Raw genomic sequence first — 24,462 nt, 5'->3', positions numbered from 1 at the left:
TATGCATTTATTTATCTGTAGGTAGAATTAATGGTATTGTGGGAAAACACCTTCATAGTCAACATAAAGATTTGGCTTATGGTTAAGTCATTTATCCATTCTCCAAGTATGAAAATATAGTAGGTTTTTCTTTTTGACCGGAGAAAGATGTACATTTTCAACACTGAGCCATAAATTTTTGTGGAATAATTTTTTTTATGGATAAATACTGTAAGAATTTTTAACACCTACTTTTTTTGCTGTATTTTAATAGGCAAACAACATTGGTGAAATCTATGTAAATTAAATGAAAATCACATATGAGAATTCGTATTCTAATAAATTAGGGTACACAGGATCAAGTGAATAGGTCAAGTAATGTGTGTTTGAGGTAACTGCAATAGAAGAACTAAAATATTTAAATCTTCTCCTCTGCGTATATAATCTCTGTTTTGCTAATTTGTTGTCCATTGTGGATGAATAAACTAACTGTGAAAGTAAATGTGCACGTACCAAAGTTTGTTTGTGTTGATCACACAAACTGTCTGGTCTTTGCTTTTGGGTTTTTTTTTTGTGGTTCCTCCTCACAAGGAGAGGCCAGAAAGCTGTCTTGGCTCCGCTGTTTATCAGGGCAGTGCTGCTGGAGAAAGTGAGGTGGAGACAGGCAGTAATAGAGTGTCCAGGCCTGGGAGTGGTGCCCAGGCTGGGGCTGTCTGCTCCCAGCGTGTCCCGTGCCCAGCCGAGCCTCTGAGCCCGCGCTCAGGGCGCTTTGGGCTCTGCATTGCTCCAGTGAGACTGGACAGCAGCGAGCCTCTCTTAGCTCAGAGTGACACTCTAGCAATTTGCTGGATCACTACAACTGCATTTAAAAGTTAAAATTAAACCCATTTAAGATTGGTGTGTATCTAATGTCATGTGATTGTATTATTCTTGAGGTTCTTTGCAAGTTATTTTTTAAGTGTAGGATATACCAAAATGGGTATTTTCACAGAGATAGAATGAATTTGGATATATATGAGTAACTAGACAAAAATAAATTGCTTAAGCTCATCTCAAAATCAGTTACTTAAAAATTACAAGAATTGAGATAATGGTTTTTTTCACTTTTTTCTTTACCATGTTCTGGAAATGTAGAATCAAGATAGTTGCCCAAATGCTGTTCTTTTCAAATCTTTGGTGTTTTTATAGGAATTTCTCCCTTGAACTTCTAATACATGGTTACATGTATTACCGTGGAACCATTACCATGGAACCATGTATTTCAATGGTTCTTGGAAATGGAACTGAAATGTACTAAATACAAGGTATTTCTGAAATCGAAATAGGTGTAGTTCTTATAATTCAGAGAAATTTTGAAATCCTCTGTTATTTTTATTTTGGTCAAATAATGTATGAAGGGAACAAAATGCCTTATGTTCAATAAGAATTTAACTTTTGTTAAAATTTTTTCATTGAATCATTTCAGGTGTTATTTTAAAATCACTAAAGGCTACTACAACTGATGCAATCCAACTGTAATCTGGAGAATCTGAGATAACATGTTCTCTGCTAAACTTCTGCCAATAATTGTTAATATTTCTATACATTTCAGTTAATTTCTTATTCTTTACTCTTTTGCTGTGGCATAGTATTTTTTGATACCCTTAATGTCAAGCCATTTATAATAAAAATAGCTTTTAGAGCTAAATTTCTTTTATAATAAGATATTCTAGTGAGTTCATCAGCATCAGGTAGAGCATTTGAGGGAGGGTATGTTTTTATAGGGTGAATGGTTCAGCTTTTAATAATTATTAGGCATTAACACAGCAGTTTTTAATGAATTTTAAATTGTCTTAAAGGAACCCAGCCAGAATGGACCTCTTTTTACTGAGTTAAAGTTCTACATGCGAGCTGCTAAGCCAGATGAAAGTAAGCAGTCTATTAAAATGTTTTTAATGACCTACAACCATTTATGAAAACAGAGCCTGTAGAAGTAAAGTAAGGTTGAACTTTGAGAATCTCTTCAGGTAATTTTCAAAATAATTTTTAAATTATTGAAATTGAATTCAGATATACAGTAAATTAGAGGGTTTTGGTAAGAAGTTCTTTGTAGTTCTGTTGGTAGTATTGTTTAAATTTAAACTTGAGTCGCATCTCTGTCCTTACAATAGATATGTGATTAACTTTCCTGTATACTTTGCATATACATTTCCATGAAATAAGCAGCTCACAGGTATGCAGAAACTGTAAGTGATGTGACTACTCCCTTTTTATGTAAGTCTCTACTCATGCAAATTCATGAACTTAACTTTATTTGTATTTTCAGTTCAGAAGTGGACTAAGTCCCATAAACTGAAATATTTAGGTGTACCAAGATATTGGGGTTCTGGCTTGCATGAAAGAAATGGAAAAAGGTGAATATATATTTTGTTGACATATATTGGAATTTATTTCATCCACAAACATTATCTCTTTTAGCCTAAGTAAGAAAATACAAGGTGTATTTTCTGCTTGTCTTCGTGTTGTTAACTTCTGCTACAAATTTTCATGTGCATGGCAAAGGTATGTTTAGGAACTGTGAAAATAGATACATTTTGTTTGTATTCTGTTTGTTACTCCTATTTGTGTTTGTTACAGTCTTTATAATTGAGATTTCATTCATTGTGAATGTTGCTGTAAAAGAATGATGCTATTTATGTATATGTGGTTTAGAAGCTTTTGATATTGTAATTAAAACAAAGTCAATTTCTAATGTACAAGTCCTGGAATAACATGACTCAAGTTTTTCTTGTTGTGTGCACTTAAAGTGTATTTTCACTCGCAAATATTAAGGATTTAGTGGTCTCTCAAATCTCTTCTATTTTCCGTAGGGGTGGAGCTTTTTCTGGCTTAATCTGTGAGCTGGAATAATTGCTAGTCTCATGTTAAATTTCTTTTAAGTCTAGGGATAGTTTTTAGTATTGTTCCATGCCAGGAAAGGTTTTTGTTACTTGGTCTTTGATGCTAATGCCTGCTTATGTAATAGTCCTTGTTTCCTAGTGGCTATTCTCTAAACAGCTGTGCTGCAGAGGAGTCTTAGCAGTTCTCTGGCAGCTTGCAGTAGGTCAGGCTTCTTTGTGTGGCTCACTGCATAGAGCCGTCAGGGTGGATGCCTTAGTGTGTCAGAAATATTGGTGTTTCAATAGATTCTTAACTGTAAAACTAACCTAATGTAAAAACAAAATTCATTTTGAGAGCAAAAGTAAACATAGCATTTTTTTTATCCTGCAAATAAAAGTGACTTCTCATTCAGTGTTTGGTGCATTAATTTCTTTAATATAGCCACTATGAACTCTCATGGTTCTAGAACCAGTTTGGCTATAGCAATGGATATCAGGACACCTCTGGCAAGTGAGAAGCTTTTGTTGTTAACAATAGATCAAAAAAAGTTTGCAATAGATTTCAGTAAAGGAACATTGTAAGTGAACATGTTAAATCACTTAGCCATTTAAAAAATCTAAAAAATGTATTTTTGTAAGTAGATGATGCTTCATTTTGCCTATAGTGAGTTAGACAATAGGGATGTTTTTTTTCTGTGAGTACTTGTTATTTTGTTGCATGATTAGAGTATAGAGCAATTCTTTTGATGGATGAACATTTGAGTAGCTGATGTGAAAAAGGTAAGAATTGAGGTACAGTGTTAAAAAAATGCTGTATTTCAAGTATTTCCCACACTTTCTTTTGAGAGAGACGTATTCAATCACTAATTAGTACAGTTAACACACAAATAAAAAATTTTCTCTAAGTACAATTCAGTAACTTTGCTGTTTTTTTGACTTTGATATTTTTTTCCCCCCTCCTCGAATTTAGCTATCGATTTATGATAATGGACCGATTTGACAGAGATCTCCAGAAGATGTATGAAGAGAATGCAAAACAATTTTCTCATAAGACTGTACTACAATTAGGCCTGAGAATAGTAAGTTTAAAAAATACATTTTGTTTTCTCCATCTGTCTTCCCTGTGTAAATGTCTCATTCAGTCCCACTTTTGTGCCGAGTCCAGGTCCTCTGGTGGGCAGACCTGGGTATTGCATTTACATGACTTTTGTTTTGTTAGCTTGATATCCTGGAATATGTCCATGAGCATGAATATGTGCATGGAGACATCAAGGCCTCAAACCTCCTTCTGAGTTACAAGAACCCTAATCAGGTATTTATAATGCATTTTCCTCCTCATGTTTTAAACCTTCTATTTGACAACAATGAAAGTGTTTTGAACTTGTGAAATCTAGCAGAAGCTCATTTTTAAGAATGCATATGGTAACATTATTTCTGCTTGACATTTATATCTAGTTAATATTTTATGATTTCTTAATGCATTTTGCTGGACAGTTATCAATTGATTATTTGGCCTAAATAGTATTCTAGAGAAATTCTCGAGATTAAAAAAAAAAATTGACTCACAAATAGGTATTTGCAGGTGGAAGCCTAAAATTATGTAGCACACTGGTAAATTATGTTTGCCTGTCTGCATTGTTACCTCTTTGCTTTGTTCAAGAAATCCATCAGATAAGTGTTCTGTTACTTGGAAAAATTGGTCTTTAAAGTGTTGATTGTTCCACTTGATTTATGGAAGTCTTTCATTTTTCTGCATTTTAACTCTCTTTACTATTCAAACAATGCATATTAGAGTTTCAAATTATGGTTTTGTTCTTGCTCAAATGTTTTAGCTTGTGCAAGATGTAAAATAATAAGTAATTTCAGTTCTCTTAAAGTAACTGTGTTGTTATTGAGAAGTAGTAGTATGCAGTATTGTTCAAATGGGTCAACTGACTTTAAAGAGGGTAGCACAGTGAACGTGTTTATAACTCTATGGACATTACTTCTTTTTTTGCTTGTTACTTGGGTTTGTTTTTCTTTTTTTCAATCTCATTTTACTGGTAATAACTATTGTACTATACTTGCCTTTTGTAGCAGCAAGAAATGACTTCCAGATCAGACTGCTTTATGGAAAACAATGAAACCTAACTGACACATTATTTTCAAATCATGTGCGTTAAGGTTAATAAAGTACTGCGAATCATTCACAGTTGAACAACTCACGGTTCTTAATACTTCCAAAGAAGTTGTGAGAATGGTTGAGAGTTGTGTTTATTAATTGTGTATTTTTTGTACTTATGGTTCTTTAACCTTGGAATGCTTTGTGGAAATTACTAGGTGTACTTGGTGGATTATGGGCTTGCCTACCGATACTGTCCTGAAGGAGTTCACAAAGTATACAAGGAAGATCCTAAAAGGTGCCATGATGGAACTATTGAATATACCAGTATTGATGCACACAAGGGTGTGGGTAAGGATGTAAAACTCCACATTAGGCATTTGCATATCCTTTTTTTAAATAAATGACTTCACAAAACTCAGTGCAGCAAATAAACCAGGTTTCTGATTCTAAAAAATATGTGGGGTTTTTCTTTGTTTGTTTTTTTTTTTTGTTTGTTTTTTTGTGGGGTGTTTTTTTTTGTTGTTGTTTATGGGCTATGCTGACATTTTTCTTTTTCTCTATTTACTAACTTTTATTAATTGTATTTTTAATGTAACTTTCTTAAGAGCTCCTTAATTTATAAAGATAAGAGGTTCAGCATATTGCTTTTTAATAGCCAAGTAGAAATAGAATAGTGCTTTTGAGATCTTGATAGAAAAATAGGTCCTGGTTTTAGGAGAAAAATCGTTGCTGTTATCAGTGTGAAAATACTTTTTATTGTAACTCAAAAAATGTAATTTAATTAATTAATTATGCCTATAGTTGCTGAACATCAAAAAACACGAAGTGAGAAAAGGTTGAATACGTAAAGGACAGGTTTATGTCTGATTAATCATTGAGGATTTATAGTGAATATCAACTTCATTTTCTTACTTCTTAAATTTTGCTTTATTAGCATAAGAGTGTTTTCAGCAAAAATAACAGTTATTGAAAATGATTGTATAATTGAGCATGCTTAAAGCTGAACATAACCAAAGACAAATTGATCTGCCAATTTATATTTCTATTGTAGTCTGTGATCCCTTCATATGTGAATTGTTTTGGTGGGGTTTTTTTGTTGTTGCTTATTTCTAGGTGGGATTTTTTTGTGAAGGCTTTGGGATCTGATCTCATGTGGTCCTTTGTTCAGTTTTCAGGCCACGTAAAATAACTCAACATTGTAGAATATTTTTGGGGGAGGTGGAGGTTTCAGCACTTTTACCTTTTTATAGACAAAGGGAAGTAAAAACTATTTTGAACTGAAAGTCAATCACTTCAGTAACTTGTTCTATTTTTTCCACAACTTGAGTACTTAAAAATCTTCCCAAATTGGGATAACTGCAGCATGTCATGTCTTTGAATAGAAATTGATAAAGGGCTTGAAAATTAAGTGATCCTTCCAGATGTAGGAACAATGTTTTTTCCTTCCTAGCTTTCATGCTAAAATAAAGACATAAGTAACAGATACAGTACTGTTAGCATTGTCTTAACATATTTATAAATTTTTGCTGTGATTAAACTGTGTGTACTTTATTAACTAAAGTTATGGTTGGTTTTTTTGTATATGCATATATATTTAGCACCATCAAGACGTGGTGATCTGGAGATCTTGGGTTACTGTATGATTCATTGGCTTAGTGGCCATCTACCATGGGAAGATAATTTGAAAGATCCAAATTTTGTCAGAGACTCAAAAATCAGGTGAGAAACTATTTGTTTTCATTCTTTTTTGAAAATAAAAAGGTCTTTCTCTAGAAATGCTTTGTACTTTGAGTATGTTTCCTTTTGGTGAGTAGCTTTTGTTTTGTATACCTCTAATTTTCCTTTTGTGTCTCATGTATCCTTGACATGTAGTTAAACTTCACTTGTAGTGTTCTGCTGGTTTCTTTTGCAAGTGTGAGATGTTTATTTTTCCACTGCAGTATTGGCACTTTAGAAATTGCCATGGTGAAGCCAAAAGCACTCTTAGCAGGATGCAGGTAACCATCAGTTGTGCTTTACAGGAAGAGAAGTGTGGAGTGTGAGTCCCTTTAACACCATGCTCTCATGCATGTGGCAGAAATGAAGGTTAAAGGGGAATCTTAAATGCCTTTGAGCATCATTCCAGCTAGAGCACTACTGTTACAGGATTTTAAAATTATTTTTCATTTTGTCCTTCAGCCCCAATGTCAACATGCCTTCATCTTCCCCTCAACCCAGATCAGCCTTCTCGTGCCACATATTTAATATGAAGAGAGCTGTCCCAGTGCAGCAGTTTCTGTCTCATTAACAAATATTTGTAATTTGACTTCCTTAGCATCAGTATGTGAGGGTTGAAAATGGACCAGTTCTTTTTCTTCAGTCTTCTACTTGCTTTTGAGAATCAAAACCTGTTTCAGATGGCACGTCTGGCATTCATCAGGTTCTCAAATGTGCTGCACACCTACAAATGGCTATACTAAGTCATAACAGAGGCTTATGCACTAGTGTTTCATATATCTGACAGTGGCCCAAACTGGGTACTTAAATAGTTTATCAGAACAGGACAAGATGGAAAATTCAAAAGAAACAGTAGTTTTGACTAGTTTTGTTTTTCAGATGTAGAGATAATATTTCCATTTTGATGGACAAATGCTTTCCTGGGAAAAATAAACCAGGTAAGAGGAGCAATTTAAAAATACTTATTTACTGAACTTTTTACCTATTTTAATTCTTCCATTCAATCAGGAACAATGAAGTGGCATGAATTAGATTGTTGCTTAACAGAAGTCTAGACCCTTATTTTGGCTGCCGTTAGTACACTAACAGACACTCTGTTGTTTCTGGTTAAGCACAGTATTAATTTCATTCAAACACGAGATGTGTAAATTGGTTTTTTGCAACTGATTTTTAGATACAGAAATTTAAGAAGTAGTGCAGTCTTGAAGTATAGATTGTTCCTATTTGGCACAGGTGATTTGCTGAGTACATTATTTATTTTTTTTAAAACTGACTCTATTAGAAATACACTTTCCTGGGATCTTACTATTTACTTATTTTCAGCTATTCCTGGTGATCAGAAGAGTTTTCTCATTCAAGTGTGACTTGTTTGTTTTTTCAGTGGTCTAATGTTTCATGTATTATTTAGTATATGTTTCAGTCTTGAACTGATGAAGTTCTGAGATAACATTGAATTTCCTTTTCCACATTTTTAAATATAGACATAAGAAATATTATGTAAATAAGCATTCGTTGGTGAAAATTGGCCTATTAGGGTTTTTTACAACTGACTGTTTTCTTCATTGCAATAAACATGTAAAAAACAGTGATGCTGTCATCACTGGGTAATGAACCTTGGTATAATTTTTTTCTAAAATGTGTAGTAAAGACATAATTATTATGAGTTTATAAATAACCATTTCAAGAATAGCATAAGTAGTGCATGCATAATTTCTGTCTCTTTTGTAGTAAAAGTGAATGATTAAAATGTTTTCAAATAAAAATTAATTGGAGGTACCGTTTCTTTAGATGAAATAGCCAAATATATGGAAAAGGTGAAGGTACTCAGCTATGAAGAGAAACCTGTTTATCAGCATTTCCGAGAAATACTTCTGCAAGGTCTCAAGGCCATTGGACAAAAAGATGATGGTGTGCTTGACTTTGGCTTGGCAGAGAATGGAGACTTTCAAAGAAAACCCGTGCAAAAGGTTTTACTCTAAAAATTCATGTCATCTTTTATTCCATTTGGTTAAGAGTTAAGAGTGTTGGAAGTAGGTGTCATAACTTAATACAGTAGCAAATAATTAAATAGTAAAAGGTTAAAGTCCTAGTTCCACACTTTATTTTTCTAATTAAACTTAACCAATTGTTAATAAAACTCAATACAGAATGATGTTTATAGAGGTCCTGTCATAGTAGATAGTATCTTAGATAACAAAATTTGTATATCTAGATATAATGATGTTTGAACATTAATTTGGTTAATTTACTTATTTCTTTAAATTGGTAAAACTCCAGATTAATCAAAGTACATGTAAGATTAGTCCAATTTTGTTTCATATTAGTTTCCTTTCCATGACTAATTCACAGCTTAGTTTTAAGTATACATCTTTATGCCAAGTGTTTGTTTCTGGAATTCACATATTGATTTCACTAATCTAATACGTTTTTTGTGAGTATTGGTAGGCTAGGGGTATTTTCTTCCTTGTATTTAAGAAGCCTTAAACTCTGGACTTGAATTCCAATTTGAATACAGTATTAAGGACTTTTTAAGCTTTAGGGAAAGTGTATAGTTAAAGCTGCTTATACCCATAAAAAGGTGGCCACATAATGGGACAGTAGCTATCATCTTCTACTTCAAACTGCGTTTATTACTTCTTTATTTACATTTGTTAATAGCAGCTGGGCAGTTTACTGGTTCCTTTAGATGAACCAGGGAACTGAGAATTATAATACAGGATAATAGTACAAGTATGTTGCTTGCTTACTGACATGATCAGCAGGGAGTTAAAGATGGGGGGAAAGCAGGAAAATAAAATCCCTGTAGGATTCTAAAGTCTTCTGAAGATGTATGTTCAGCATTTCTTAGATCTTTTTGCCCAGTAAATAGTATTTTGGCTAAAATCATACAGCTGTGGTCTCTATATTAATATTTTCTGCTGAACTGAGTGTAAAGGTCCCTCCAAAAGTGGAGTTTGATAGTGTAAGTTCTGTTCCCCCTGTGGTTTGATATGGCTTGAGACCTGTATCTTGGGGAAAAAATAATCTGTCTTTAATGGTTGGCTGGTTTCTTTGCTGAGTAAGTTGGCCTGCTGCAGAGCCAACATCTGTGACCTGTAACGTCCTTGTCCAGCAGAGATGTCTGGTGCACATTTGCAATGGAATAAAAACTTCAAAAATCTTGTTTTTTTAGCCTGTATCAGTCAGGACCATTCGCAAGTGGTGGGATAATCCTTTTCCATAGGTTATTACCTCCTGACATCAAATAGAAGCTAGCCTTTCCATTGGGTTTCTTTTTTTTAATATACTTTGAGAACCATATACATGGTCAGCTTACTCCGTTGTCACAAATATGAAGCACTTAGATAAAACGGGGAGTGCTACTGCCCCACTTGAGTAAGTGTTTTCAGCTGTCTGCTTCATATTTCAGTGGACTTGATGCTACTTCATGCCAGCTATTGCTAGCGTGTCTGGACAGAATAAGATTGATGGACATCATAACCTTCTTGCTTTTGACCAAACACCAGGACAGAGGACTGTTCCTTCTATGCTGGGTTTTGTAGGCCTTGCAGTATAGGCTAGGGTAGAAGATGACTTAGTGTTTTAAAGATGACCTCCAAATTCCTTCATTAAAACTACTCTCCATAAAGGTAATTTGCCATTGATCAGTAGCATTTTGCCTCTGAAAGCCAGGATCTTCTATCACATGCTGAATTTTTTTTGACATGCTTAATGCCTAATTTGAAAAACACAGTTCTGGCATCCACCCTTGAGGAGATTGTGACCTCTGACACAAAATATCTATGACATTTTGTCTCTACTGATCTTTTAATAACAGCAGGTCTTAACCCACCTATTCTTCATTTCTTTTGGTGCAATCTACCATAATATTTTCTTAAAACAGATAATATTTTAAAATCATAATATTTTCTTAAAATATTTTCTTATTTATTTCTTAAATAAATTTGATGTTCTGAAGTTATGGTGTTTCATAGCTAGGAGATAATATTTTTAGCTTCTGTGTAAATACATTCTTAGAATGTAGGATTCTCCTGTGCTATCAGCTAATTGAGCCATGATGGGCATTTATAGGTTACATATAAACGTGGTTGTTCTGGAATCTCAGTCATTCTCAGTACTGATATCTGGGTAAAAGTCACAGATGTTGGCTGTATTAAAAGTTAGGATTTTATTTTCTATATCATGTCTCAAGTTTCCCCAGATGTATGAGTAAATGACACATATTCCACAGCTGTGCTCAAGGTTTTTACTTTTTTTTTTTTTCTATATAATAAACATGCTAGTTTGTGAGTGTGGTATTCTCTAGTAGTTCTAGACAAATGAGAAGCTAACAGTACCACGTATTGAAGGGAGTATTTCAAGCTCTAGACTAAATTATTTAGAGCAAGGACCACATTTTAATGTTGTTCAGTGCTGAAGAGTGTCTGGGAAATATTGGGAGTAAAATAGCCTGGAAAAATACAGATCTTGGTGATTTGTGTTTCCTTCAAATGTTCAGGTTCAGTTGTGCAGGTGTTGCTTTTGTCAGATGAATGCTGCCTGATTTCTACTGCTATGTAATTCACCTGCATCAAGATAAGAAACCACTTTTTATTAAATAAGCTTGGAAACAAGATAAATGTATTTTGCTTTTGCGTAATATATATTGAATATCTGTTTTTCTGATGAGCATTTAAAATGTTTCCTAGTACAACTGGGAGGAATGCATTATCTCTCATATAAAAGCAGTACAGTGCTTAAATAGTCCTCCTTAATTTTGGTCAGAATGAACAAAAGTGTCTGTGTTTATTCCTGCCTAATGCATCACAAATCTGCTGACATGCTAACCTTGGAGTCTTGGCTGGCGGTAATCAGGCCTGTGCACCGGCAGGAAAGATGTACCTAATGCACTCCATCAGTGCAGTTTGCATATGGAAGTTCTCACAGGGGAGCTGCCCTGTGCCAGCTGAGGGTTACCTGCCCACTGCAGTTATTGTATGTAATTATCGAACCAATCTGTTCAGCCCAGCAGGGTTTAGATGGTAATCATGAAGCAACACTTTGGAAAGGAAAGATGTAATGCACTCTCCCCTTCTCCTGTGAGCTGTGTGAAGTTGTAGCCACTTTTAAAGCTGTATTAGTAAAGCTCTAGTCTCACACAATTAAAAAATAAATAAAGAAAAAGGAAAGTAAAACTTCTCCAGTGTTCAATGCTTGTCATGTATGCCTGATGCAGGTCACTTCATCTTTTGCAAAAATCATAGCTTTAAAACAATAGTTTTCCATAACTACTTCAGGAATGCTTTGCAATAGTAAGATTGTAATACACAGATAATAAGAGTTCTGTCCATTTAGAGGTTTTAAGATAATGTACCTTGAAGAGAGTTCAGATTTTTCAAATACCTCTCTTTAGAACAGAACCCATAGTTGCTATTAAAAAAAAAAAAAGTACTGTCAGTGAGTATTAGCTGCTTTTGAGCTGTGCAAAGAAAGCCTTAAGATGCGAAGATCCAAACAAACTTGAATTTAATGTGGTGTAATTTTTTTAGAAAACCCAATTAATATGAACTTGGGATAAAATGTTATGTGTTCTTTAAGTTTTTCAGATTGTTCCTTTTGTAACATTTATTCAGTGTATGATAAAAAAACCCCAGATTATGATCACAACACCTCATGTTTTCCTAAATCAAAATTTCAACTGCTAAAGTGATCTGCAGATTAGGGAACTGTTGTTACAAACTGTGTATGGTTTAGTACCAGTATTCTGTGTTAATACATTTTTTCTATGACTGAAACATATTATAATATATAATATAAAATAAGGAAATATGTTGTGAGGATATTTTCTGCTTTACATGGTCTTTCCTGCTCTTGAGTTCAACTGCTATTTTTTTTCTAATTTTTTTTTTTTTTCAGAAAAGAAGTAAGGCAGCAGCTGCAGCCAGTGAGAGCACTGAGGCAAAAATGGAAGATACAGGAAGTCCAAAGAAAAAGAAAGCTGCTATTTCTAGTAAGTCAAAAGATTGTTCTGACAGTCACATGTACTGGTGTGGCAGGATATCTTGGCTAAAGTCCAGAGCCTCACACAGGCACTTGCTCCCTTCCTCAGTGGGACAGAAGGAGAAAATAGGATGAGAAAACCCAATAATTAAAACAAAGATGAAGATTTTTACTGTTTACTGTTTTGGTCAAACCAGATTCAACTTGGGGAAAATAAATGTAATATATTGCAAATTTAAAATAAATTTGCATAGCAACAAATATTAAAACACCTTTCCTTCCCCTTCCCCCAAGCTCAACCTAACTGCTTCACCCTAAACTCTACCACTCTTCTTGTTCGGGGTCATGGAGGGGAAGTGTGCTGTGGTGTCTGCTGCTCCTTCATCCTTACATTTTCCCCCTCCTCCAGTGTGGGTTCTCTCTTTTGGGTTGCAGTCTTTCAGTGAAAAAAAAAAAAAAGTGGCCCAGTTTTTTTCAGGAAATACCCATTTTTTCCAGGTTGGGCTCTCACATGAGTTGCAGGGGATATCTCCTCCATTCTGGGTCCTTCCTGAGCTACAGGGAATATGGAATGGAATACCACTTCCACCTCTGACTTTGGTGTTCTGTCTGCTCTTTCCCACTCTTCTCCCTGCACTGCTACTCCCTTTCTACCTGTCCAGTGATTTTTTTTATCCTTTCTTAAATCTTTCCACAGAGGTGCCACAAACAAATTTGGCTCAGCTTTGGCCTACAGTGGGTTTGTACTGGAGCCAGCTGGAAAGGGCTGTGTCAGGCACAGGAGAGCACCTGGCCTCTCCCCACAGAGGCTAGCCCTGAAGCTGACCTCAGCTTACCAAAGCCCAGTCACATAAAATACCCAATAGAACCTTTAGCAGTTCAAGTGCTTTTGATCTTTTGCAATTTCTTTTTAGATTAACTTTATTAAATAAAGTTAAAATATTTCAACTTCCTATGTAAGAAAGGATTATGCTCCAATTAAGTAGTGCCCAAAGCTGATGGAATTGCTAAGTGACAAAAATTGGTAGCTGAACCAATTTATTTTCATTTTGCCATTGTTCATTCTCTGCACATTCTCATTTTTGTCCTCCTGTCTTGTCCAGTTCACTGTTAGAACATGCTGACTCCTCAGGATTCCTTTGCACATAGTGTTAAAGCCAAGGGCTAACAGCAGCACCTTCCAAAAGCAAGCATGTTTAAAGTCAAGGAAAGGATTATCTATAAGGATAGAAAATGCTGAAGCTATTATTTCAACATAATTTGGCATAGTTTCAGTGCAGTATGGAAAAAGTCATGGACAGATAAAGTAGGATTATTGAAAATCCAATGTGAGAAATCTTCAATAGATCTGTATAGGGAAAGCTGGTGGTGAGTGTCCAGTTAAACTGCTTTATGGATCCAACCTTGTAGTGCCTTGATGTGAATGTGAACTGAATTCAAGTAATAGCAAAGATATTTTTCCTAAAGAATTTTTGATTTAGAATTTTAAGTAAAATACCAGATGTTGTCTGTGGTCAAATAGTCTAAAAATAAAGTAGTAGGACTGAAATCTACCCTAAAACAAATCTTGTTTAAAAACGGTTTGATGGAGCATTGCAGGATGGGAAACTGTAAGCTTTCAAAGACAGTAATAATATTGGTGAGTTCTGGATTTACCCTGGTATACTTACTTAAACTGTGTGGCACCAAGTACAAGGAATGAAGCTAATGTTATTCCAGGAGCTGACTCTGCTTTGGTCATTTTCAGCTGTTCATATTAGAGAATTTTAATCATTAAGACCAGTGATTATTTCTCTTTTTTGAATGTGTATTTATTTACTTATTGATTTCAATTTATTATAAATTCTCTAGTCTGTCACTAGCTGAAAAACTATTACTTGGATTATACTTTCTTTCACAGCAATAGAATGATCTTACATGATGCTGATGCAGTTTTAGCATTTTAGATATAATCTAAGACTTTAAAACAAAATACTTAATACAGTTAACTATTTTCTGTGATTTGATACACATACACAGAACATACTTTCTTTTCTTATATTGTACTACTTTTTCCTAGGATTGTAAATTGAAATTCTTATAGAAGGAGATGGAAAATAACTTGAAGAATTGCAATCCAGGTGGTGACATCAGCTTTTTGTAAACAATGAGTTTTATTCAGACTAAGTAAAGGTATTTGGGAGGCTGTATAGATTTTCAGCATAAGCGTAAATGAGAAAAACTTGCTAGTTCAATAAAGTTACAGATGAAATGGCTCTAATTTCACCTTTTTACACTACTCAATTTAATGAATACCAAGTAGAGGGAGTCTATAAAATGCTTTCAGGTGAAATGTGATAACATGTACTTACTCATTTGGTTCTCTCCAAATTTGGAATTAAAAACTTTACCAACTATTACATGATTCATAAACCTGTGTTGAAGGAAAGGGCAACTGTTTCATAATCTTTTCTGATTCTGATGCTTTTATAGTTTGAAAAGGGCTGATTATTATAGAAATACTGAAAACTGTGTTTCCAAATCTGACTAGTTTTGTGTTACCATGGACTTGTTTCTCCATTAAATGGTTTTCCCTCTGACTTAAATCCTGAAGTTCAGTAAAATGGATATTTTCTTGATACCTCTTAGTTGTACAATTTGAGGTTGAGTTATATAGGAATGCTTTAAAAGTTGCTGAAATTCTATATTATTGGTTTCTAAGGGGCCTAAATATGGTGGAATGGTGGATGCTCTTCAAGTATTCAAACAACATCTTGTAAGTGTTTCAACAGAAAGCAATAGCAAGAAGAGCTGTGCAGCCTCTTGCTATTCAGCTCATCAGCATTAGCCACATCTGACTATGCAGTTTGTCTTGTCCAGTCCAAAAGATTAGTTGTCTCCAAAAGATCCTGCTCAGCTGTGTGGCATTTTGAGTACCCTAAGGTGCTCAGTGGCCATAGGAAGTCTACCAGTATTGAAGTCTGCTGGGGCTGGGGAGCCCCCAGACTTGTAGGAGAAGAAAGAATGGCACTGAGAAAGGACAATCATCTGGAAATTCTTGCTTCTGCTGTCAGCTGCCCTTGGTTGTTCTCAGTGTAAGAGTGGCCACATCAGATGAGGTTGTTAAAGGCCTTCTCTTCCAGTCCTGTCAGCCATCAGTGTTTCTGGAGCAGTCAAGTGACTATTTGGAAATACAGTTTCAAAAAGCCCTTGAGAAACAAGCTGTGTTGGACTTTCAAAATAAGTTGCTTGAAGTTTGGTGAAATTCTTAAATTGTTTTTTCTTTATATTAGCATGTTATCAGCTTTTCCTTTTTTTTTTTTTTTTTTTTTTCCCTGACATAATGAACCCATAGGCTTTCCTGAAAAGGGGAATTTTGCAAGCTATCCTTTATAAAGTAATATGGATGACGTTGAAGTATTATATTAGCCAATCTATCTCCACCAGGAAAAATGCTGTCAGAAGAGAAGATTTCTATTTAAATGAGAAGCTTTTTCCACCCCCCTCTGTAGCAGCTCCATTTTCAGTGTTAGCTGCCTTCATGTACAGTAGTAAAATATAGAGGCTTATAAGTGATGATACTGTTAAAACAGAATACCAAACTTGGGCATACACTGTCCATATCCACCAATGCTCCTGCAGGGGTGTAGTGCATAATATGATAGGACTAGTATGCTTATTTTTGATCAGTTTGATGGAATAGGCAGACAGACATCCTCAGTGAAAATCTCATAAATGATGGAAAAACAAGGATTTCATGAGAATTTGTGAATAATCCTAGGTTCAAAGTTCCAATAGAAATAAAACAACTACCCCAGCAGGTCTTTTTACATCTCAGGGTTCATGAAGATTGGATTAGAGCAATACAGAATTTTTTTAGAATAGCCTTTTTTATTTTCTGTTCTGAATTTTTAAAGACAGTTTTGGGATTTATTAATTAGGGCATATAAAGAAAAGTACTAAAGTAGATATGACAATGAAAATACAGTATTTTTAAATGTACTTTAAAAATAGTCGATACTACTAAGGGTGGGAATTCTGCAGGTCTGTATTGCTGGGTAGCATCTACCATGTTAAGGCCTTACCTGGAGTCTTTGGTTACTCTTGCAATATAAAAAAAGAACTATGTGAACAGCTCCAATATGAAAACAGTGATACTGATGGATTGGTTAGAAGAACATTCTAAAATGGTGGTTTAATATTATTTCTCAGTTAATAGGTACTTAGCTTTATACTTATTTACCTTGCATGGCATTGCATAAATCAGTATCTGGGTTATTGTCTTAAACCTTTTTTTTTTAATTCAAATAAGATTTATTACTTAATGTCCACTTAGGTTCATTTTTACATTTAGAGAATTATTGGCCTTGTCACCAAACTTTAGGAGAAAGCAAGTCATATCTTTTTTGAGCTTCTTTATGGTGCAACTTGTTACTTGTCTTTTTACTCTGTACCAATGCCCACATTGCATTAATCTTGTACTCTAAAAAACTTATTTTCTGTAGAACTTGTACTGCACAATAGTTCTAATTGTGTAATATGTCTCTTCCTTCTTGTGGAGGATTTGGTATTGACTACTATGTGTTACAGACTCCAGAAGGAAGTAGATACAAGTTTTAAAACTGTGTATCCATCTCTGTGCTTGGTGACTGAAAGATCTGTTCCTTTCTGTGCCCTTCTTAGCCTTCCCTTTCCTGTCTCAGGAATGCTGCAAGTGAAATGTTCTAGTACAAGAGTTATGTGGTCTGGTTTTAGAAGTTAAAAACATGTGCTGCAATGTTTTATCTAGAAATTACCAGAAAGATCTGGGTTTTAAGCAGAGAAATACTGTTTTCAGTTGCCTGAAATACTGACAAGCTCACTTCTATATTTTGCATTAAGTATATTCAAACACAACGTGAAGTGATCTGTCTTTTTATGCCTGCCCAAGATTGTTTGAGGATCTTCAAAGGCTATTTAAATTAGAAAAGGTGTGGTAGGAGGTGCTTTCAATAGTAAAGATTTTTAAATATTGTGGATAGAGAGGTTAAAATAGATTTGGTTTACATTTATTTTATCTTTCTGGTTCTTCACGAATAGTAGGGTTTTCTTGGCAATTTGCAAGTGACAAATTCAGTAAGAATTACTTTGAACATATGAACACTAATCGTAATAAAGGGAAAAAATTAGTCCAACATGTAAAGTATGGGAGTGTTACTGTGTACTTCTGTGTGTGCTTGGAACACAGTTCCTTATTTAATCTACCTTTATATTTTAGACGTGTTTCTGTACAATATTTCCAGATCATTTCTAGCACTTAAACACATTTAAAATGTCAGTCATTTATGTTCCCTTTTTACATTTAATGGGACTTTCTTGTGTTCGATGCTAATAAAAAGTATTAAAACAAAACACCTTGTAACGAAAATTTTCTGTATGTAAGGTTTTGTATAATGACATTACATGTAGAACTAGGTAATTTAAGAAAAAAAAAGTTATGTCTGCTTTTCTGGTTGTTTTTCTGTGACCTGAAGATGAATTGCAGTATGTTGAACAAGTATTGCAATTCAAACTCAGATATAAAATTTGCAAGTGAAATTTTTCTACAGGAAAGAAAAATCATACTGCAGTGACTCAGATTTTTACAGGGAACTAACCTTTTGCAAGATTGCAAGTAATGTTTTGAATTAAACTGCCTTCCTCCTGCAAATTGCTGTGTGGCAAAGAGGAAGGTTAATTTCAGACACATGCTGCATGGGACGAGTGATTTCTGTTTATGTACAATTGTGTTTTGAAATATCTTCAGTGAAGCAATTTTTGCAAATAGAAGTAAACCAGTTTCAGTTTCATCTGGAACAATTTTATATGAAAATTATTAAAAGAACACTTATATATTTGATGTTATCTGTAAGAAGTACACAGACATAAAGTCATAAATAATAGATTCTTGTGTTCTGATGTTTTTCCTTATGAGAATATGAAAAGTATTTGCTTTATTTTTTGCAGGAAAGGGCATACTTGGCAGAACAGAGCTCCATCCCACAATTTCACTGACTTTTCTCTCTCATCCCTACCCCACAGTCATATATTTACTGGAATTCAAGTCCATATTTGCATTCTTTGGCCTCTCCTTTTTTTCCTGAGTTGTATTTCTGAATTCTTGTAGAAAAAGTGCTGCTGTGAAAACAGAAAAAGCCAACTAACCACAACTACTATTTGTCACTCTTGCAATTTCTTCAGCAGCTTCAGAGTACTGAAAAATGCTTGTCTGAGAAGTGTTATTCACTAGGTTTTTTCAGTTATGCAGGGAACTGGCTGAACTGGGAAAGAGTTTGTCAGAGGACTCTACCTTAAAAGAATGAAGAGTCTACTTAAAAGAAGACTTAATCTTCTTACAATCTTCTGAAAAGAAGATTTTGTCTTTTATCTTCTTCAAAAGAAAAGTATCTCTTCATTGGCACCATATTCAAACTGCCCAAAGTGATTGGAGAATGTTGGTGTTCAACTCATTAAATGCTGCAGCCTGGCCTAGGTTCCCATCTGATGTTTGCAGCTGGTTGCTGAATGTAGTCTTCAGCTTCCAACACTATTTTCTTATTCCTTCCATATGTAAATAGCAAATGTATGGGTTCTATTTTCTTGTTTCCTTTTTCAATCTGATGATTATAGAACACTTTTAAGGGCAGTTGCAGAAAAAGGGTCTCCTAGAGAGTCATCTAGCAAAATCACTCGGTTATTTAATACCACCAAAGACAGCTGAAATATACCTGAAACACATTTTACAAGAGAAGAGGGATACTGTGATCAGGAAGAATTTTGAAGAACTGGCAGTTCTCAGTTTAACTGCTTTGGAAACCACAAGTATGTATTTATTACTTAAATTAGTAACAAAATTATTCTTGGGAATAATTTATTGCACTGAGATCTGATGCAGTGGCATATATAAGATTGTAGATTAGGGACAGGATTATTCTTACCTTATCACTTCTCAGGTTAACTGTGGCAATTTCACATATTTCTGTTTGGAATAATTTAATACAGGTGTATAGTTGCCTGTATTAAAGCAACATCAGTCCTAACACTGTCCTGCTGTGGCATATGGGGTGTCTGCACAGAAATGATGATTAAGCTTCATCTAAGTGGATACCAGTTGAGAGTATATCTTCCAGAGAACTCCACCACATCATCCACCACTCCAGATTTACTGACCTTTGTTTCTGAAAGAGGTAAACATAGAGCAAAATGTGTGTGTAAGATTGTGCACACGTATGCATAGACATTAGGTTTGGGGTTCTTTTTGGGAAAGGAAACCTTGTAGTGTCTGATCAATGTACTCCACCGCTTCTTTTGATGTTAGGTGTTTTATTCAATGGTCATGACTACAAATTTGATTTAAGAGCTACAATTGCTGGAACTCTTTAATCCATTAGCTGGAGACTGGCATGTACTTAGCCTTTGTCAGGTGTAGATTCAGCATGTGGAAGTGATATAGTTGGCTCATTTCTAGCATGCTATTAGATATTTGTCACTTACCTGATGTTTGTTGACAGTCTAAAATCTCTACATGGCTCTGTTTTCAGATATTCTAACCTATGATGTAACTTAGAAGTCACCTAAATCCTACCTGATTTTATCTGTTCAGTTGTTGTGTTTTCATGTTTCCAAATCTCTCACTGTCCTCCTAAGAAGGCAATTTAAACAGGAAAGTAGTGGCTTGTTTTTACCAAAGAAACTTCTGTAATTTTATAAAAACTTGGATTTTTTTACTTGAGCACAGTTTTATTTCTTAGTTGTAAACCTTGTGTAGTTCCAAAACAGTGTATGTAGAATTGGAAAATGAGAAGGGACATTAAGAAGAGATACACTCTATACACCAGTCTAATCAATTTATGTTGATATTAATCTTGATAGATGCTAAAATTTTGTCTTAAAACCTGTATGATTATTCTGAAACTTCCCTGGTCAAACACCACTTGTAATACTTAACTGTCTTTACTATTACAGAGGATTTAATAAGGGGCAGTATTTTAGTATTTTTATTACCTAATATGAATTTCCCTTAAGCTTAGTAGTTGTTCTAGCCACTGCGGACATGAAAATCACACTCATTTTATGCAGCAACCTTTTGCACATCGTATGTCTCCTATTTTTTTCTTTTTTACTCTCTTCAGATAACTAGTTAAATTCAATAATTTCTACTTGTTTTTGTTAGAGAACTGGAAACCACTTTTTCTCCCCATTTTTCTCAGACCTTTTTTGTAGGACAGAGCCCAGAACTATACACAGTATTGCTGGGTTTCTTTTATAAAGCTTTGTTTTACATTGTTCTCTGCCTCGATTCACCCAAGTTTACTCACTGAGCTTCAATGATCAGTGACTCCTACTGCTCAAAGGCTGTTGTCTTAACCAAGCAGCTTCTTTCTTCAGGACTTCCCTGAAATTCAGTTTTGCTTTTCTTTACTTGTACACTTGACATGGATTGTAGAATTATATATAGTTTTACAAGCAAGAACTGAAGTAGTTAGGCATGCTATCTTCAAGGAGGAATTTAGGATTAAGAAGAAAAAAAAACTTAAAAATTGCATGACTAGGAGATGAAAAATATTTCATTGTTACTGTATATGCAAATGGCAGAAATTTTTATTATGTGTAATATTTTTTTGTCAAAGTGACTGCAGTTGAATGCAATTCACAGAAATGAGCAGTGATGTTTTGTTTTCTTCCTTTTCCCTGGTAGTAGGCAGGCAAGAATCAAAGTGCAGGGAGGTTTTATTATTGCTTTTAGGTATGGTCTCTTTGAACAACCTGCCTGCCAGGTTTACTAGGAATCTTATTTAGATGGGATTATTCCTTAGCTTTGTTAATAAAATATTGTCAAGTGATAGCTTGAATCTGTAGGCACAGTTGCACTGGAAGCTGAGCTGATTTAACAGCTGACATGGTCGAACAGAAATCTGCCTTCCTTTTTCACCTGTGTGCCTTCTACCTCCCCTTGTATAAACTCCATTCAGAATGCTCTAAGATGCCACATTTCACTAAACTGTGAACATACCAGACCAAAATTTTGTTGCTAAGTTTCAGCTGGGATAGAGTTAATTTTCTTTGTAGTAGCTGGTGAAGTGCTGTGTTTTGGATTCAGTATGAGAGTAATGTGGATAACACAGATGTTTTGGCTGTTGCTGAGCAGTGCTTACCCTAAGTCAAGGACTTTCCAGTTTCCCGTGCTCTGACAATGAGGAGCTTCACAAGAAGCCAGGAGGGAGCACAGCCAGGCCAGCTGATCCAAACTGGCCAGAGGGATCCATACCATGGAATGTCATACCCAGTATATAAATTGGGAGAGTTGGCTGGGAGGGGCCAGTTACCTGCTGGGGGGCAGGCTGGGCATCAGTCACTGAGTGATGAGCTCTTGTATTGTGCATCACTTGTGGGTTGGGGGTTTTTAACATGTGTGGTAATTAGTCTTTCTTTTTACTTTTTTATTATATTTTACTTTATTGTAATTATTAAACTGTTCCTATTTTAACCCATGGGATTTATTTCCTTCTTCAAATTCTCCTCTACTTCCTACTGGGAAGGGATGGGGACTGAATGAATGAACTCTGCATGGTAGGTAGATACTCTCTGGGGTTAAATTGTGATCCCAGAGCTAGATGAGCTTAGCACAAGGTCCAAAAAATAGCTTAATACTGGAAAGCATTATAAAAGTAAAAGTTGGCACATGGGGAGGAAGGAGGGGTGTAGATTTTGTAGAGGATCTAATTATTTTGGTGAAGATGAGCTAAAAAAATGACTCAACTCCATGTGATGATACTCTTGGAGAAGTTGAGCTGAAAAACATGTTTTTTAGGAGGTCAGTGCCCAGAAATAGTTGTAGATTCTCCTCTGTTCATGGCATATTCCCTATCCCCACTTAAAGCTCAATGAGTGATATGAGTTCAGCTGTCCTTTTACAAACTAAAAGTTTTATCTTGTTGTCTGTTTTTGTTATTTTATTTAACACTGTCAGTCTTTTTGTTTTGTTTGAATTGCAGATGCAATTGCTACCAGATCCCAGAAGATGACCTCACCAAAACCCAAGAAAAGCACAGCAACCAGAAAGAGAGTCCAGAAGTAAATAATATATGGAGCAACAAATTAAGTTGCTCTGTGGCTCATTTCTGATTTTTTTTTGTTGTTGATAGCACTGGAATCTTTTTCTTTCCTTTTTAAATGACGAATCCGGTAAAAACATGGACTGCTGTTTGTACCTGTTTTTGAAGAATAAATGTTTTATTAAAATATTTGCATAATTTATGTACATGTAAATACTAATGCAAAATTTTGCCAGCTTTTGAAGGGGGGATGCATTTTTTTTCTTTATATACATGAATTCATGTCTTAAAGGCAAACTAAAAAAGAGTGCTTTTTTCCTGCTTTATAATGTAGAGATAAAGCCTTATTTAATAGTTTCATTATGGATGCTGTATAAGAAACAGCAGTGTTGCATCTGATTTCTCACAGTTCTGAGTAAAGTCATATTGGTAGTCACTTAAATGCACACTGAGATGAAGTCTGAAAAAGCAGAAATAGCTTTTAAATATATTTCAAGTGTTTGAATTAAAAACAGAACATAAGGCAAAAATCATGTCCTTCCATTCTCGTTTGTATTAAATGCATTTAATTCTTTGGAAGACAGGTACTGAATTTTAGCCTTTTTTTTTTTTTTTTTTTTTTTTTTTTTTTTGCATAGTATTTGTGCTTGTATCACTTTTCCAATTATTCAGAGTTTCTCTGGAAAGAAAGAGACTAGAATTTCAGACAAAGGGCCCAGGGCAAAGAAAAGAACTAACCAAAAACCAACGCCTATTCTCAACTACACCCTCAGGTTTTCTTTTTATATTAGTGAAAAGACTAGAATATAATTGTGAGTAATTTTGTGCAGGATCTAGTTCCACTGATATATCTCACATCTGCTTCCCACAGCAATAATGGTTTACCTTTTTAATACTTGAGGAACGTGTAATATTACAAATCCTTTTGTACAAGTACTTCCTTGGTTTGCTTTGAGTCCTCTCTTCAGAGTTATAAGTCAAAAAATAGAGTGTTGAATTCCAGTGTGAATTCAACTGGAATTCAGTACTGCTGCTTTTCATATATCTACTGCAACATACACATAATAAGGCATGAACATCATTCTCATCGGGGCAACCGAAAGTTTGGCAAACCAAAAGGAATCCATATGAGCCAGTGAGAGTGTATTCGTGTGGATGTCCAGCTTGCTTGATTGTATAATGTCTGCGTAGCAACTCATGAGATTAAATAAATATGTTGTAGCATGAAATGTTGAATGAATGAATGAAGAGTTTATGTTTTGAAACAAGGGGGTCCGTTGTTTTGAAATAAAACTGGAATACCATATTTAAGAAATGCTTTCTCATTTCTGATGAGTGTTAGGCTCGTTTTCCTGGGTATTAGTGAAGTGTGGCTGACAACTTTAAGCATAGCATTCTCTTCATTTCAGATGTAAAAATAGGATTGCTAAAGCCTCTCTCATGTTTAAAACTCCTCAAATCAAACTATCATTTTAATGACTTCGTTTAATCATTTTGTTCAGAAAGTATGTTACACTGTTCTGAATAGCTATTGTCAGGAAGGCATACTGTATTCTCTTCCTTGTCACATACTCAAAGCTAATGTCATTCTTTTGTACTTCAGTTGTCTGACATTTTGTTTTTTTTAGTAACTTATTTACCAGTAAACTTCCTTTGATTACTTTCCAAGTTTCCAAACAGTGTGTTTTCTTTTGACACCACCAAAGCCAAATGGAACAAACACTTATTTCCATATATTTGAAAAGAATGTTTTGAGGTGTGAATTTCATAAGCC

At 34.7% G+C, this 24,462-nt stretch overlaps 1 protein-coding gene across 5 annotated transcripts in view; it reads left to right on the top strand.

The window, feature by feature from the left end:
• VRK1 (VRK serine/threonine kinase 1) overlaps window positions 1–24,351 on the top strand; it is a 33,672-nt gene extending 9,321 nt beyond the window's left edge. For 3 of the 5 annotated variants that reach the window (XM_053946302.1, XM_053946305.1, XM_053946303.1), the window contains exons 4-13: window positions 1,818–1,887; window positions 2,285–2,372; window positions 3,808–3,916; window positions 4,057–4,149; window positions 5,157–5,289; window positions 6,540–6,660; window positions 7,537–7,595; window positions 8,446–8,624; window positions 12,553–12,646; window positions 22,629–24,351. In XM_053946302.1, the coding sequence (XP_053802277.1) occupies window positions 1,818–1,887; window positions 2,285–2,372; window positions 3,808–3,916; window positions 4,057–4,149; window positions 5,157–5,289; window positions 6,540–6,660; window positions 7,537–7,595; window positions 8,446–8,624; window positions 12,553–12,646; window positions 22,629–22,711 (1,029 nt within the window). In that variant the 3' untranslated portion in view covers window positions 22,712–24,351. Of the gene's footprint in view, window positions 1–1,817; window positions 1,888–2,284; window positions 2,373–3,807; window positions 3,917–4,056; window positions 4,150–5,156; window positions 5,290–6,539; window positions 6,661–7,536; window positions 7,596–8,445; window positions 8,625–12,552; window positions 12,647–14,695; window positions 14,892–22,628 lie in introns of those variants that run through there. The other 2 variants (XR_008431588.1, XM_053946306.1) reach the window with 2 other exon arrangements.
• The last annotated feature ends 111 nt before the right edge of the window (window positions 24,352–24,462 follow it).

Source organism: Vidua chalybeata, chromosome 6 (genome assembly GCF_026979565.1).
Source record: "Vidua chalybeata isolate OUT-0048 chromosome 6, bVidCha1 merged haplotype, whole genome shotgun sequence".
Taxonomy (NCBI): Eukaryota; Metazoa; Chordata; class Aves; order Passeriformes; family Viduidae; genus Vidua; species Vidua chalybeata.
This window is presented reverse-complemented; position numbering and strand designations above follow the sequence as displayed.